The sequence below is a fragment of the Anolis carolinensis genome, chromosome 4 (genome assembly GCF_035594765.1).
Source record: "Anolis carolinensis isolate JA03-04 chromosome 4, rAnoCar3.1.pri, whole genome shotgun sequence".
NCBI classification, from domain to species: domain Eukaryota; kingdom Metazoa; phylum Chordata; class Lepidosauria; order Squamata; family Dactyloidae; genus Anolis; species Anolis carolinensis.
In genome coordinates, this window is record NC_085844.1 from 186,333,877 (window position 1) to 186,350,980 (window position 17,104).

The window sequence follows — 17,104 nt, forward strand, 5'->3', positions numbered from 1 at the left end:
TACGTAGCAGTGCAGCATTCATAATTCTAATATAGTGAAAACTGTTTCAAAAGAACTGGCCATTGAAGTATGATCCAAAGCATATCCCTGTTCCACTAAAGGATAATCAGTTGCACCCATTTCCCTCTTCTTGTGTTTCAGTGAAGCTTGATAAGAGTGTTTTTCTTTCCCAGCACCCTATGATTTGTTTCAGTTCTGCTTTCCATTTCCAGGAGATGCAGAATTCATTCCTTCTCAATTGTGGTCTTTTACAGCTTCACCTGAGGGCAACAGGTTTATTTACTGACGATCAAATAAAACAAGACAGCGAAACAAGTATGTAGGAAACCCGATTATTCAAATTTATTAACATCAAGAATTATGCAATGATGCTGTAGATTTTTATTAACAAATAGAAAACAGACTGTATACAACAGTGACCCCTACAGCACTATGCTTTCACAAGTTAAAAATGAATGTTCTCTCCAACGGCACCACCCAGGATTGTTGATTTCAATGCAGTTTGGATACATTGGATAATACAGTTAGAGTCCTTTCCACCACCTTATTTATAGAGCTATGCACCTGGGAGAAGGCTGTAATCTCCCTGCCTTTAGTGCAATTTTGAGATAATAAGGAGTATTAATATATAGTACCATTAAATTAAGTCCAGTAGTCTTGCCACATTGGTTAATTAGACCATCCTGTCATAGTGAAAAATACAGCATTCTAATGACTTTTAAATGTTTATAGGATAGAAGAAATCATAGCCACTCCCAGAATCTGAGAACTGATGCCCTTACCTGAAGAACCCCAATCCCCCCTCCCTCCCCAAAACCCAAGGCACCCCCAGCCTGGGGTGGTTTTGTGCAGGAAGGCTGGACTTCCCAGAGTTGTGCTCTTTCATCTTGGAAGATGCTCTAATGCATTTGGTTGGCCACAGTTGCCTAGGCAACAGCACTTCAGGATGCTACTGGCACAGAGAGGACTCAATAAATGCGTATCAGGTCAGGTCCCTTTTGGGAAATCGGTTGTGTGCACGCAGCAACGCCGGATTTCCCTCCCTATCTTAACAGGAGAAGGCCTCTCTATAATGCAAAGTCCGTATGGGATCTACTGACAAACATGAGGTCACTGGACACATGTCAATAGGACCGAGCATTGGATAGTTGCTGGAGTCCCAACTGACAGACAGGCCTACGGGAAAAAAAGGCTTTAGAAATAATCGTTAGGTTGGCTCCAGCTCTGTGAAATTGAATATTCTACAAAGGAACGAAGAGGGGGTGAAAGGGCCCCAGAGCTGTGAGCCAGCCATGAATATTATAACCTGGGGCTGCCCGAAAATGGGCAGCACCACTAAGGTTGAGACAACAAAAGAGTAAGGGGGGGAAAGCAAAAGGAAATTCAGGCCCCACCACCTTCATTCTCTTGTTTTGCCTGAGCAAAACATTAAGACTTGCAAAAGAATTTAAAAGAAAAAAAAGATATAAAAGGCTAGTTAACTATTTTACATATATAAAAGATCCCATTCCATCCACCCAGTGACTCTCACCATGAAATGCTATCAAGGGCAGGAGGAGGAGTGGGGGGATTAACAGAAAATCATCTGGAGTTTGGAAATGCTAGAAATGGTCCCACATTTGGCGCTGTGGCAATGTACCTAAATACTGTGGTCAAAACTGGTTGGTCATGGGGAGGCTGTTGCCGCGTCGCAACAGCAGCAGCATCTGCACAGAAGTACTAACAAGTGGGCGGCTGGCTGGGAAGAACCCGTCTCTGCTCTTCGACATTCCCGCTGCAACTGGCTGAAAGCACTAGTTACGTTGCATAGTGATCAAAGCTGCCAAGGTACTCCAGCGCAGCTCGGTAGCACAACTGGTACTGGTCCTAGAGAATGAAATACAGAAGGCATCATCAGAAAGCTGTCAAGGAGGCTGCCACTTCCAACTTAGTGTGCAAAGATTAAAAGGGACACACTCCACAACTGGGGCAAGGAGGCTGTCCTTTGTACTTCTTTTTTCACCCTGAAATGAGGCTGTTAGGCTGTATGGGACCAGGCACCAGACCCTGCATCCCAATAATAAAGAGGATTTGTTTATGCTACCGACTTCCAAACTGCCAAGCAAGATGGCCAAGTCAGCAGTCAATTCTAAGCAGGGCTAACAGTTAAGAGAAAAAATAGTTATGTTTCTTGACTGTATCTTATTTCTATATTACAAAACACCATGGGAGTAAAGCATTTGCTAGGCAAAAGAAGTGGACAACTGCAGAGGGGAGAAGCGTTTTTTCAGCCCACAACCCCAAAGGCCACGCCAGTGCTCCCAATTTATCAGGGAGTGATATAATGTCACTTCCAGATTGGTTTTTGTGGAGAGCTCTGGGGTTTTAAAAGTGACGTGGGGGTTCTGGGAACCAAATTGCTTTAAATTGTTTGGAGCCTTTCCTTGAAAATCAAATCTTTTGGTGAGGGAGGATTTGGGACTTGGAGTGCTGTATTTTCCTGATCCCTACTGTAGAGAAAGTTGTAATGATGAGGTCTGTCAGTGACTGTTTGGTTTCAGCTCACAACATTCTTCCTTACTGGCTATGCTACCTTAGACTGCTGGGCCCTGCAGTCCAACATCTGGTTGGCTGCACAATGCCATTTTCCCTCTTGCAGGAGTAACCTATCTTTTGCTCCTCCCTTCCCCAACATGGCCATATAGTGAGTAATGGAAAACAGAGAATGGTGGTAAGTGTCCTGCTATGCCCCATAGCCAGATGCATGATGATGAAGGCATCCCCTGGGGCTTGGGAGGGGCATCAGGATGGTCCTGGAGGGTGACCTTGTGCATCCAGCTGTAGGAACTTTGTCAGGTGCCCCTCTGCTATCCATTCCACCCTGCAGCAGGCAATACATTGTTATAATAAAGGAGGGGGACATGAGACAGGCAAATTCTGCATTGTATTGGAAGGGTTATGGATTGCACTAAAAAAGTCACACAGTAGCATTGTGCTGCCATGTCTCTCCAACTAGATGCCAGCTGGCTAGAAAGGAAGTTTCTAAATCATTATATTATTACTGATAGCACCCAAGCTGTATTCAGTTAGATCAGGCAACTGCAAAGCCCAAACAAGGATGGGCCATACCTATGTATCTTTTAAAATGGTTGCTGCTCCACTTTTTTTTTTGGAAATGCTAAATTTTTCTTTCCTGCTTCTTGGCTGGGGGCCCACGGTGTCTCTTCCAACACTATGATTCTATGATTCTCCTAATACTTCCACAAATGGGGAGGGGTTTGAAGGCCTACTGTTTGGACAGGGAACAGATGTTGTTAAACCGCAACTCCCATAGTCTCTCACTATTAGTTAAACTTGGTAGGGTTAAAAACAGTTCTTTATCCCAGGGCTATTTGCTTACATTCCCTACCATTCTCCCAGGGAGATTTTGTCCAGGAAACATGCAAACCTCCAGGCAATGCTTTAAACTAACATCTGAAGTCCTTGAAATGGCCCTGCAGGAAAGAAAGAGTGCAGCAGCTGCACAATATATTCCTACACACAAAATGGCTACTCTTTGGGGCCATACTGAAAAAGGAGGAAAGCCTTTCTTAGGTGGGATAACATAGCTTCATCAATTTTAACCAATGCATCTATTTTTGATCATTAAATTTTACATGCTTTTAAAATGATGTACTCTTATGTCTCACATGGTACTCCAAGTCAGCATAAAAATGGGGACAAGACTAACAGGTCCAAACATTTGTTATATTGCCCTAGTTATGGGGAAATTGAAAGCAAGTGAAGGCAGATCTTGGATCCAGTCTAGTGACTAATAATACTAGTGCTCAAATACAAAGCCCTATCCCAGTCATCCATGAAGCAAGCAGCATATTGTATGAATGTACCTCTGTTTGCACCATGGCTGGTCGCTGTGTCCTCAGGGTCTTCACAGTCTGGAACATGTCAACTACACCTTCGTAGCGCATACGCTCCAGTACAATGCTTAATGTGATGAACACTCCAGTGCGTCCAACCCCCGCACTACAAACAAAAAACACAGAAAGATAAATGGCAGGCCTAGCTTGAGTTCAGCAAGGAGCTGAAGACCCAAAACATCACAAACCAGTGCATTGCCCATATGCTGAAGTCCTGCATGTGCAAGTCCCATCAAGCTCCTGTATGCTTAAAATCACAACACAGAGAAATCCCTCTTATCTCCCCCACCCTAAAGTACACTTTCCATGCACAGGTTTGGTAAGGCTACCTGTACACTAGCTTACTTTGGCAGCGGCAAATGCCTCACCATGTATACTTGGTATTAAGATGCTGACTTCTATGGACAGCCCAGTATTCTCAACTCACCTGCAGTGCACAGTGATGGGCCCATCCTGGCCAAACTGTTCCTTGGTTTTATGGACTTGGCCAATGAAGTCAATGAAGCCCTCACCCGTTTTTGGTACTCCCTGCTCAGGCCAGTCAGTGAACTGGAACTGCCGGATGGTTCTTGACTGTCCATCCTGTGGGTGGGAAGAAGAGGTAAGGTAACTGTATCCTGCCTCCCAGGTATATGACAACTTTCATACTCAGATTCTGACTATGTGTGACTGGAGGAAAGGAGGCCATGGCCACCATTCATAATTTTTTTTAACTGTGTCAGAAGCGAATTGAGAACATAGGGCAAGTCGCCTCTCACGAGTGACATGGTTTTATCTCAGTGTGGTTTTTGTGTGTGTGTCAGGAGCGACTTGAGAAATTGCAGTGGTATTGGGGAGCACATATATAATGGATACTACTGTATTCTAAATGGCTCAGCTCTGTGACAAAGTACATTAAGGATAATAAAGGGTTGGTGACCATATCCTCGGAGACAAGATGCCTTTTTGAGTAGCTACGGAAACAGCGTTGAGATGTGCCATTTTATATAGTTTTTTTTTCCTAAATAAAGCTTTCTCTTTGTTCAACATTGAAAAAACAATGCTGGTAACTCACCCTGGCATCTGTGACTTTGAACTCTCGCAAAATGTACTGAGGCATGTTGTATTCAGCCATGGGATCCACCACAAAGTACTGGTACCGGGCAGAACGCTCTGCTGGCCAGTACTGATGGCATTTCTCCTGGAAAGGAAAGAAAGAGCCAGGATCGCGATAGTCAAAATGAGTGGCATTCTGAATGTGAAGATTATGAAATGACTAAAGCTGGGACATTCTAGAGTGGCAGTGCAAGGCTACTCTCAGCCCCTGCAGTGCCAAGCTCTAATTGAAACAGCAAATCACTGGTTTGTCCCTCCCTCCCAGCATGATGTGATTGATTGGGTCTACCACACTCCTTTTCACACCCCTTTTTTGTGATGAACAATCAGCCTGCTCTTCCATACCAAGTTAATAGGAAGGTTCAGTTCTAACCAGATGGCCTATTTCTTTCTTTCTTTTTTGCTGGATTTGGGGAGATAAACTGATGCCACATCTTAAAGCTTGTAGGAAAACACACTCTGATGGTTCTAGAAGAAGCTTGGTTTGCTCATTAGGCTTCTCAGACCAGGATTTGTTACAATGAACTTCACCTTCTTCACTGACCAAGCTTTGTGGGAAGGGAAGCAAAGGTTGGCTACACGTCTGGAATCCGATTGAGGCAAAAGTCCCAGATTAGATTGGACACTTATCCTAAAGTGCCTGCTTACCCTCCCCATCTCTCGCAGCTTGGTCAGCATCACCACAATTGTGGAGTTGTGCTCCCACAGCATCCGCCAGAAGTCTTCTGTGGTCTCAGCCAGAGGACCTTGTGTAGCAACGTAGGCCTTTTGCTGCCTGCAATAAATAAAAAAAAATCAGGGTAGTGATTTATTTTGGCACTTTGGGATGGGCAACTGTGAAAGGCTAAATGGACCAGGCCTCACCATGTTTTTAGGTTATCTTGTGCCCAGAAGAGGATTTTTTTTAAAATAACAGACAGTCATTTCTGCAAATTTCCTGCTTTCAAAAATGCCTCTTAAAGGTCCAAAAGCATGGCAAAATGCCACCCGGCTCCCCTATTTGGTACGTGTATATTTTTGGCCAGCACTGATTTAGACCAAGGGTTAGGGGAAAATATGATTAGTTGTGCTCATAGGGACAGATGCAATCCCTTACCTCTGCAGTGTTTGTTCCACAATCACCTGATGCCAGGCAAAGAAGTTGAGTTTCCCAAGAAGCAGGTTAATAATCTAATGCCAATGCTACTTAATTGATAAAAGGTGTGTGAAAAAATGGGAATGACTAATACTATAAGAAATGCTAATCGTGTTTTCTAAAATGGGCTGGGATGTCTTGCCAGGCTAATATTAGCAGCAGTTACAAGCTTGTTAGAAGTACTGGCTTGCATTTTGAAGAATGCCTTTCCCCCTAGATGACTGCATATCACCCCAAAGCGAGGCATCAGTATCATCACAAAATCTACTTGCACTACTGATTTCACAAGGTTCAGAAAGCATCAAATAAATAAAAGCAAAATGCTCTCCTCAGTCAAATCTGTATCCCCTAATAGTAGGCAAGTGGTAGATACCCAGTTTTCACAGTGATATTAAGGCATATAAAATCCATCTCACAGATGTCAAAATAGCTGTGAAATCTTAATGTTACCACTGTGAGGCACTATAGACTTGAATATAGTTCTAGGCTCTTAGCATGATCCATTCTCATTAAATCTCTCCCCTGGTACTAAAAATTAATGAATCTGTTGTAGGACAGCGGTAATGTGCAGGACAGAGATGGAAGCTGCTCTAAGGTGGATTTATAAGACATCATAAAAAGTAGGGGTGAAGGGGGGAGAATCAGAGGCACCAATAAAAATGCAGCTTCAGAGCTATCTATAGTACCTTGGGCCAATTGATCTCTTTAGATAAAGTAGAGAATGATTACTGACTTCAAAGGGAAGGATGGAAAGAGATAAACAGTGGCCTATAGGGATGGTTTAGGTAGGACATGAAATGCTACCACCTGCTGCTTGGCAAACATTTTCACCATCATCTTTTCCCAACAACAGTAGCTCTGTCACAGCACCAGAAACATGAAGGTGGCAGATCTAAAACACCTTAGGTAGTTGAGATCTGAAGCAAGAAAATGGTCAGCTGCCAATCTGTTCTGGCACTGGGCCAAGACCTTTCTAGTAAAAGACCTCCCGGTCTTGCTGGATCCCTGCCATTGACATGCCATCTTTCACACTGCCAACTCACTGCTGCTTTTGCAAACCCATGAGATGTTTTGGGAATTAGGAAGATGCAGAGCAGTGGTTCTCAACCTGTGGGTCCCCAGGTGTTTTGGCCTACAACTTCCAGAAATCCCAGCCAGTTTACCAGCTGCTAGGATTTTGGCAGCTGAATGCCAAAACATCTGGGGGACCCACTGGTTGAGAACCACTGACATAGAGCAATGCTTCACCCCATACAGAGTGACATTCTCCTCAATGATCCCCAAATCCATTATGCAAGCCACACTAGAGACTAACTGGTTCCTTTCTTGTGCAAGTTTGATCTGTATTTGTGGTTTCATGGGGAAGACGAATCTCTCCTGCTAATACTAAAATCAGTCTTGGAAACTATTCATGGATAGGTTTGTTGCCCATGCAGCAAAATATAACACAATCTCATATCTACAAAAGAGTTATACTTTTATAGGATCAACTAAAATGCTCAAAATACATCATGCAGGCTTTCAAAGTTCCCAGGACTTCAGGTGGTGAAGCTTTCAAAGCTTACATGACATACTCTGTGCATTTCAGTTGGCTCCATAAAGTTATTACTGATTGTGGATTTGGAATCAGCCTTGTATGACAGCCCTATTGTAAGTGCAAAGATCAGAGAGGTGAATTACAGAGTGGATTGCCAACAGTGGCTTACTTGGAAAAAATGAAGGATGCTGTAGCCACTATCTGCAACCTACAATTTACTGCTAATAAAGACCATGAGAGAGGGAAAACCACAAGATTCAAGATGCACATTTGGGTGGCTGAGGAGCTGCATTCCTCTCAGCCACCAGAGGGCACATCACCTGCTGCTACAGAATCTGTTTGGCAGCAATAGAAAAAAGAAAATCAAGAGAAATACTCCTGGGATTCCTTGTTTCCTCTTTAAATTATTTTTCCGTTTTATAACAATGTACACAGCTTTTTCACAAGGCAAATTACATTTCTGGATTGTGATACGCTTTATAGAGAAGGTCCATACATTTGTTTTAATGCCATTTTCATAGTCTTGCCCTTGTTGCAATGGCAAATCTATCACCGGCAGGGACCTGCGAGGGAGAATGCACAAGAAAGGCTGGGAAGGGGTGTATGTGGCCTGCACATTAGCCTTCTACTGCTGCAGGAAAAGCAAATAATCCTAGTGAGCCCAAATCAAGAGCAACTAATTCTCACTTACTGATTATACACTACTTGACAGAAACATCCAATTCAACTATCAAGAGAGGACAGAATGCAATGTCACAGTAGAACAGTTTAGACTTTGTTTGGAATGATTGTTTTACCTGTAGCCATCTACGAAGCTGGCATTGATGTAATCTGAGCCCTCGACACCCCGGATTGGCTGCAGACAAACCCGTGTCAACTCATACGGCATGATATTCACCAAACGATTTTTAAATTTGTTGCACGGGAGATTGGCACTGATGAATCGTGAGGTATGTGCTTTAGAGTTGGCGAGGAGCTGTGAGAGGAAGATAAGCAATAAATCAGAGAAGGACAGAGGTATGCTGGATCCACGTGGCATGAAATTATAAACTGCAACCACATATTTTTATCAGAGATTTCTATTCTACCACTTTATCATGTAAGCTGTGTTAGATTCCTTCAGGCTGATAAGGCTTTGTGTAGAAAATTGGCCCTGAAGGTAGACCTTGCAGAGGTAAAAATCAAGATAAGTTCACTATCAGAAAGAAGGCTGTGACAATTGACCTTTTGTGGTCTGTTTCTTTAGAGAGAGAGATGCACATGGACATCCAGATACTTAAATTACTTATTTACCCCAGATTATTTGTTAGCGAGACAGTCTTGAGCTATGATGTGCTTAGACACCTGTTCAGGCCAGGAGACTGCACTCAATGTAAATGTGTATGAGAAAGGAGATGTAGGTATCTCAATCAGGGCTCATCTCCGCATTCAAACTCACCACTAACAAGACGCACACGCACACCCTGAAGAGAAGAAAGGGGGGCAAGATCCTATGGACACTATATGTTCTGTGAAGCATAACTAGAGACAATTTTCCTAGAAAATATCCTGCCCATGAGGACTCAAAACTTGTGGCTCAACTTTCTCTTGTCAGGACACCTATTCTGGGTGTGGCTCTACCTTCCACCATCTCCCTCTTGGATCTCAGGCTGTGTTCAAACTGCCTAGCATGTGCTAAGGTTTATTGCTGTCTGCCTAGTCCTGTTGTTCTTTCTGGCTGTTATCACTCTACTTGCCTATTCTATTCCAAACTCCAACAGTCAAAGCAGTGAGAAGAAGCAAAGGCTACCAGCTGCTGACTTGTTTACCTGTCCTCTATGTTTGGCAGAGAGAACTGAAACCAGGCTGGGGTCAATTTGCACTATCAAACAGAGAAGATCAGGCAAGTAAGTTACCAAGAAGAGCAGCTGTAGGATCACTATTCAAGAAATAGTGGCAACCCCTCTAATTCCTTGCAACTCTTATCAGGCTGTCATCCATGAGGTATGAGGAGGAAGGGAGGAGGAGCTAGCTACTATTTATTTATTTACAGCATTTATAACCCACCCTTCTCACCCTGAAGGGAACTCAAAGCGGACTTACAAAAGGCAACAATTTGATGGCATATCAACATCAAATATAAAATAAACATATACATTAAAACATAAATTTAAAAGCCATATAGAGATTAAAACACTGGAAAGGGGGTGGGGGGCTGGACCCAGATAGAGAGTGTGAGTAGGGTGTAAGTGAATGGAAGCAACCACAGTGAAGAGGAATAGGACCTGATGAAAGGTGTTATTCCCAAAAGGGATGTCAAAATTTGCCATTGTTCAGAACTCAGAGGCAGTTCCGTTTTGCCTTCTGTTGTCTGTTAAACAAGTAAATATTTTAAGTCTCTGGCGGGTGTGTTTCTAGAGGCTATTCCCAGGGTGTAGTGGGCCTTTTGCAGTCTGTTTCAGTGTATGTCTGCTACTCCTTCCTCAAGGGAATTCTCTTCCCCCACATGCCTTTACTCTACAAATGCACAATATTGAAGTATGTAGACATTAGCAAAATTTGCAACTTGCTTTAAGAAATATTGGTGTAGAGCTGTCACAAATGCTATGTGGTAGTGCTGGCAAATACATACACTTGCGAAAAACCAGCAGCCTTCACTTCCTTAAACCTCAACAATCAAAATATGAACAAAATCTGACACTGGCCCTCCTTTTCCTCCTCTGTATTAGGGACAAGTTAGAGTGGCACAAGGCAGGGGGCAGCAAGCTGTTGACATTTCAAGTATTTAAATTGGCAGCTTTTCTACAGAAGTTGGTCATACTGACATCAATTATCACTAATGCGCAATCTACATTTGATTTTGGATGCTGCTCCAGTTGTTCTGCAAAGAATGCTGCTGAGAACTTCACATCAATTTGCTTTTTTATATCCTTTCCCAGAAACTGCTAATCCAGGAGGGGAATGTAGTGGACACACCCACTCTGCAATTCAAATACATTTTACTCACTTCCTACCTGACAAGAAATTTACAAAAGAATCATTATCCTTAGAAAACGTGCATGCAGATGTACTGCAGAGGAGCTTCCACTCACCTTAAACTCTAGCTCCATTGCTGTGACACTCTCGCCTGGAGGTACCTGATTCAGTTTCTGGATGTGGGCAAAGAGGTTCCGCGCAGGCACCTCTGTGTTCCCGCAGGTGGCTGCTTCAAGCAAGGCCTCATGGATGAAGATGTACTGGTCCTCAGTCTGCACCATGTAGTTCCTCTGTGAGCGCATGCATGTCACATGCCCATAGATGTCCACTGTCTTCTCATGCTTCATCCTCTCCAGCATGGCATCAATTACAATGAAGCAGCCTGTCCTGCCCACACCAGCACTGTAAATACAGAGCCCAAAACAGGAAATTAGGCTATCTTCTAAGACAAATCTAAAGCTTTACCATTTTCTGCCATGTTTTACAGGGAGAAATAATCCTCATAGTTATCCTGTTCGTGAAATGACTTTATACGACTCCCAATGACACAGCTTCCTTTACCATGCCTTCTCTTATGCAGTCACTGATCTTAGTAGAGGCATGACTGGGATATGAACAATTTATTCTTATTCCCAGTGCAAAAACCAGCACAACCAACCATGCACCAAAAAGAAACAGATGTGATATCGGACAGCTACGGGCTCTGCAGTAGGACATTGCTGTGCTGCTGCTCAAATCAAATTCTTAACAGGGTTTTAATGGGAAGAGTGTGTTAATTATACACCACTCCCATCTGTACCAGAGCATGAAAGGAGAGCATTAAATACCGTTTCTAAGAAATTTGTGAGAACTGCAGTGATGAAGTGGTTTGTTCAGTAATAGTTCCCACTCAGCTATGAGAGATAAATCACTGGCCAGATAAGATGCTGATTCCTAGTGAACTAATGTTTGTGGTTAAGCAGTTTTTTCTTTCATTTCAAACTGCACCAAGAGACTGCAAACAGTTTTGCTGTGGAGGTAGATGGTATGTGCAGACTGGCACTTCTTATGTGTGCAGAGTAATGCACTTATATATTTATTCTGTCTGTGCAGGTATTGGTTTCAGCGCTATGTTTAGATTATGCATGACAGTGTTCTGAATTGCATATACATTTGCCTGAGGTATTCCTTTAATGTGGTTCGGATTTTCAATCTTGAAAACCGATAGGCTCAGATTTTGCTCTCACATTTCATTTTAATATGTTGCAACAAGACTTAAGTTTTCAGGTTCAGGTGGGAAACAGAAAAAGTCAATAACAGAGCAGTAATCGCATATCTGTGGGTGCCAAAGTGTGCATATGTTCTGTGAGGAATATTGAGTCATGAATATTCTTGTCACTAGATGCTTATGTGAAGATTTTCTTTGAAAATTTGCTTCTTACATTATATATATATATATATATATATATATATATATATATATATATGCTCTTTCTCAGGGAAAACACTGAATTAAGAGTTGTCGTGATTGGCATTTACTACAAAGTGCTGCTTATGGGAACTCAGGGACTATAATGCTGAATCCATTGATTCAGCAGTTGCAAGCAATGTTCAAATTCCAATAGGTGAACCACTGTGCCAAAATACAGTCTGGCAGAGTCTCCCCATCTCTTTGCTTCTGAAACCCCCAAATACTCACGTTCTCCAGTGTCAGGAGCCAATCTTACCTGCAGTGTACAACCACTGGGCCAGCATCAGGAGGGTTGCAGGCTTTTACTCGTCTCAGGAAAGCCAAAATAGGGGTAGGATACTCTGGCACACCATGGTCAGGCCAAGCCATAAATTGGAACTGCCGCAGCTCTCTCTTTTCACTGGACCCATTCTGTGGGGGAAAAATACAATAGCTACATGTTGTGGTGGGTCATGGCTTAATTATCTACATTAGTACTCAAGTACACACATATTCTTAATTCTACTTTTGCTTTCTTTTGTATATATCATAACTAGCTGCTATTTGTTGTATGTGCTAAGTTTTGTTGTATTTTTATTTTGTATGGTGGCTCTTGAGAGTTGTGGCTGGAGAAGAATAAACATATGTTCAAACAACAATTCCTCAGTCTTTAAGCTTTACCTAAGTATACCTGCACAGTGATATTAGGTTTGACCTTCACTGTGAAGCTGGGAGGCAGAAAGATCTCACAAATGATCATATCTAACAGTTATATATGTCAGGTATGTGAGAAAATGGAACAGCTTCATTATACAGGATGCTTGTGGAACTGGGCTATAGTCCCAAATCTCAAAGCTGAATGTCTTGTGCATGAAACTATGATGGAACACAAGATATTTGGCCTTCCCTGGCAGAGAAAAGAGGACTGTGCTATCAGTGAGTGAATGCAGCTGAAATTTCTACTTTACTACGCTATGAATGATATGTTCTCTTGTTCCGAGCATCTCTGAAAGAGCCAATATGGCTCACTGTACTCCTCCTAAAGATGCCTTCAACTCCAGCATCAGTCTAGCTAATAGACCCTTAGGTGTTTTCACAACATTTCAACTGCTTCCTTTTCCCTTTCCTCTCATACCTTATATAGGGCAAATGTCCGAACTGTGTACGTTGCAAGTTCGACAGTGTCCAGCAGTGTCACCTGGATCAAGCCATAGGTTTCTGTACCACGGCCTGGCCAATACTGGTCACACTTCACCTGCAATGAAACACAGGAGAGAATGGGTCAGTACGTGGGATGCAGCTTTTGCTACTCTGCATATATCCCTGTTCAGACCCTGACCTTTAGAGGCTATTCTTCATTGATCCCGGGTTTAAATTCCTAATGCTCATATTGAATTTGTTGACAATTTACAGAATAAGCAGATTTTTTGTTTCCTCTTTTAACTCATTTCACAAAACAAAAATGGCAACAAAAACAAATCCGCAAAACAAAAGCACCAACAAAAATAATTCCAGGGAGGAAACAAAGAAAGATAAGATTCTTGGTGCTCAAAGAGAGGAATAAGAAGCAAGGATGCTAATGGGTAAGAGGCAAAGAAACTGAGAGAAATGGTCAATTCAAAAGCAATTTCTTTCCCTGTAATTTTCTGTCCTTTCCCTGCTCTTTGGGAAGATTGGTGTCTGTGTATGAGCATACACATCTCCCTTCTCCTCCCCTCCCCTTCAGTGGTGAATGTGGGAAGACTGTCTGCAGCCTATAATCCTCCGCTTGTATATCTGCTAGGGCCCCTGCCATGCGGGTCACTTGCTTTGCCATCCCCTCAAATCAGCTAACGGGTGTGTGCATGTGTGTGCTATATATGGGCATGAAACAGTAGGTTCCTCAAGAGAGATTGACAAGCAGTCTGAGTCAAAGGAAGCCTGGGAAAATACAGAAACCCTGGCTGAGTCACAGCTATACGCTCAGGAGTCTTTTCTATCCTGGGAATATTCAGAAAGCTTCCAGAGGAGCAAAAGGAGCCTGAAGAAATTCAGGTCTCCATGCCTTGGCAGATGTGCATTTTTGTACACATGACTGGGATATAAATGTGTGGAAGATAGAGCACACATCATCATAATCACTGCTAGCACTTCCACCCTTACCATCATCTTTATTTATATCCTGCATCTTTCCCCAAGCTAGGAAATACACAAATCCACTGGGAGAAGCCTCCTCAGGGGGGTAACTGAGTTGCTGCTCCATGTTTAATTATGGTTGGAAAGCTACTAACAAAGCAGAAGGTATGTAAGGCTAGGATGCCCATGTCCTTGCTCCAGTTTCTCTCTCAACTCCCCCAGCCTTGAGATAACTCTGAGTTGGGTCAAACAGCAGGCCCTGCAACTGAGAATATGCTTCCTGTCTTTGATTCTGCTATGCACAGTCCACTCAGGTGGGACTAAAAACTTCTACTTGCCTTCTACAGAGAAGTAGCACACACAAACATGTTTTGAATTTCTAGTCTTGTACTGTACGAATGCAGTTCCTTCAACTGAAGGTTATTTGTCTTCCATAATAATCTCTCAATGTTTTCAAAACAAAATTTCATTTCTCTTTGCTGCTACTCCCACCCTATTAACAACTTTTCACCATGCCCTCTGCTCCTTTTTGTATATGCGGCTCAATTTATGCCCAGTGAAGCCTGTGACTGCTTGGCTAAAGGAGGGGGATGTTTTTTTGCCCTCTACAAGGAAGAATGAATGGGGATCATTTGGGCCTCCCGAGATATAGTACACTTAATTATTAGTAGTGTGGACTTACAGGGAGTGCAAAGAACATAGAGAACACTCTAATTAGAAATCAATTGCATTCTGTCTTTTAATTGGGGATATTCTAATGGGTGGGCTTTTAGCTACTTCTGGATAAGAAATGGAAGGATAATCTTAAGAGCTTAGAATCATTACACTACGATGCAATTTCCTTTGCTTTCTAAGAGTTAATTCCAAAACTTAGCTTTCCCCCAGTGCTTGAATTTAGTTGGATATAATGTGATATAAAACTGGGAGAACCCATGGCTACCTGGAACTATAGTTTCCTGGAGCCACAAAGTTATGTACTCAATTGGTGCATTAATTGAATGCCTAGGTATTGAGTTCTGTTTACAATCATATAACATCAGGAGGACCAGAGTGGAGGCCTACATCAATCCAGTGGTCTTCTCTACAAGAGTCTCCTATTTTCTGCCAAATTGTGAGAACTGCATAGCTCTATATGTGCAAACACAGAACAAACTTAAAAGTAACCTATTCCCAGGTTTAATAGCAGAGTCCTAGCTGGTAATTGAAAATTATTTATTCATGACCAGATAAGAGTCACTCACATTTTCTGCCAAATTTACCCATAATGTTTATGCCCCATTTTCAAGCTCTGTAAATTTTATGCTGAAGCTGATGCACGATGGCACTAAACCAGATAAGAGAGTCTTTCTTCTGGCATTGCTCGCTTCTCATTAATGTCAGTAACACGCTCACAACCTGGAAATTCATTTACTGCTGGCAGTGCCCAGTGGCTGCCTCAACTGCTGGGAGAATGAGGAGGCTTTCCCTTCATACAGGTACTACAAAGGGAGAAAAGCTGTTTTAGAAAATAGTTATGCCAGACCTAAAGCCTGCAAGACTAGAAATGGAAGTCTTTGTTATACCTAGGCCTAGAGGTACTTTCTATTCAGCAATGCAGAAAGTAGGGAGAGGGCAAACGAAGTTTCTTTTGAAAAAGGATACAAGCCAGGAAATTTGGACAAGTCCTCCGCATGAGCAGGACTCCAGAGGTTCAGTGCAGATTGCTGGTTTGGTTGCCAATTGCAAACACTCTGAAGGCAATGAACGAAGCTGCTACATGTAGCTTTTAGGTAGTGCACAAAAATGAAAGGTGAGGATTATTTGAGCCATCAAGCTGGCAGAATCTATAGGCTACAAACACCAAAGTACCTAGCAGATTTTTTCCTGCAGACTGCTCCCCCTTAACACAATTGAGAAAGCTTTTGAAGCACTGAACCTCCCTGGTCCCAGAAGCTAAAGTCTAAGGCCATGATATCTACACAAAGCATTGCTGGAGCTGAGAAAGTGACTGCCACCTGCTACTATGCCTTTGAAGCTCCTGAGCTGGGAGACAATCCCTGTGCTTGAAAAGAGGCAAGCTGGAGTGAGTATGGTGCTGACAGCAAAGTTTTACAGGGCTCCCTTGCATTTGGGAGTGTACTCAAATGCAGAATCTATCTTTGGACCAGACTTTGACTCCTGCCTTCTTTAGTAGCCCGTTTCCTATCTTTATTATGAAGCAACTTTTGATTCCTTAAGTGAATGGGTTTACTTGGTGCCTGTGCCTGCTTCTCTGGGAATGTTACTGTATTATATCTATTAACAGAGGCAGGTTAGTCTCTTAAAGCAGCAAGTATGAATGCAGCTCCCTGTAGAGGAACAAGTGGGTAAGTGCATCTGCCCGTCATCCCTGACCTGGCTGGATAGCAGACTGTTTCACTGAAGTATGGCACCTCAAGAATGATACTGTTTCCTCTTTTCCTAGGATGTAATTAGTAGATGGAAGAATGGGAAGTGTGCTACCAGGAGATAATGTGCAATTCAACAGCAGCAAGGCAGGAGACAGAAGTAGGTGCCCAAAGGGCCTAAGCAAACATGTTATCTTGGAGAAACACACTCCGTGGAGCATCTTCTGATAGCTGGATGGCCCCAAAGCAAAAATAAACTGGACTTCAGATATTCATTTCTTCTGACACTAAAGGAGGTCATTTCTCTCTTACTTCACTACAAACACAATGCTAAAAGTGCCTGTTCCGGTGTTCTGTTAACTCAAGGTCCAGTTAGTAAGTGCAAACAAAATATATGGATATGAATGAAATGCAATGATGTGGAGACAGGTCCACGTGGAAGACTGCTAGTGCAAAGTAGCTCCATATCTAGCTATTTATGCAACTGTACTCCTAGCATCACAGAATCATAAAGCTGGAAGTAACCACATTGACCATCCAGTCCAATCCATTGCCATGCAGGAAAAGTACAGAATA

The 17,104-nt window shown here is 42.7% G+C and overlaps 1 protein-coding gene across 17 annotated transcripts in view; it reads right to left on the reverse strand.

Moving 5' to 3' along the window:
- Positions 1-318: 318 nt before the first annotated feature.
- The window catches only part of ptprf (protein tyrosine phosphatase receptor type F), a 654,269-nt gene continuing 637,483 nt past the window's right edge, over positions 319-17,104 (reverse strand). For all 17 annotated transcript variants that reach the window (XM_062979663.1, XM_062979673.1, XM_062979678.1 and 14 more), the window contains 9 exons: positions 13,183-13,302; positions 12,325-12,479; positions 10,735-11,020; positions 8,461-8,639; positions 5,640-5,766; positions 4,951-5,076; positions 4,324-4,478; positions 3,867-4,002; positions 319-1,866 (listed from right to left, as the gene is read on the reverse strand). In XM_062979663.1, coding sequence (XP_062835733.1) covers positions 1,798-1,866; positions 3,867-4,002; positions 4,324-4,478; positions 4,951-5,076; positions 5,640-5,766; positions 8,461-8,639; positions 10,735-11,020; positions 12,325-12,479; positions 13,183-13,302 — 1,353 coding nt within the window. In that variant the 3' untranslated portion in view covers positions 319-1,797. The remainder of the gene's footprint in view (positions 1,867-3,866; positions 4,003-4,323; positions 4,479-4,950; positions 5,077-5,639; positions 5,767-8,460; positions 8,640-10,734; positions 11,021-12,324; positions 12,480-13,182; positions 13,303-17,104) is intronic.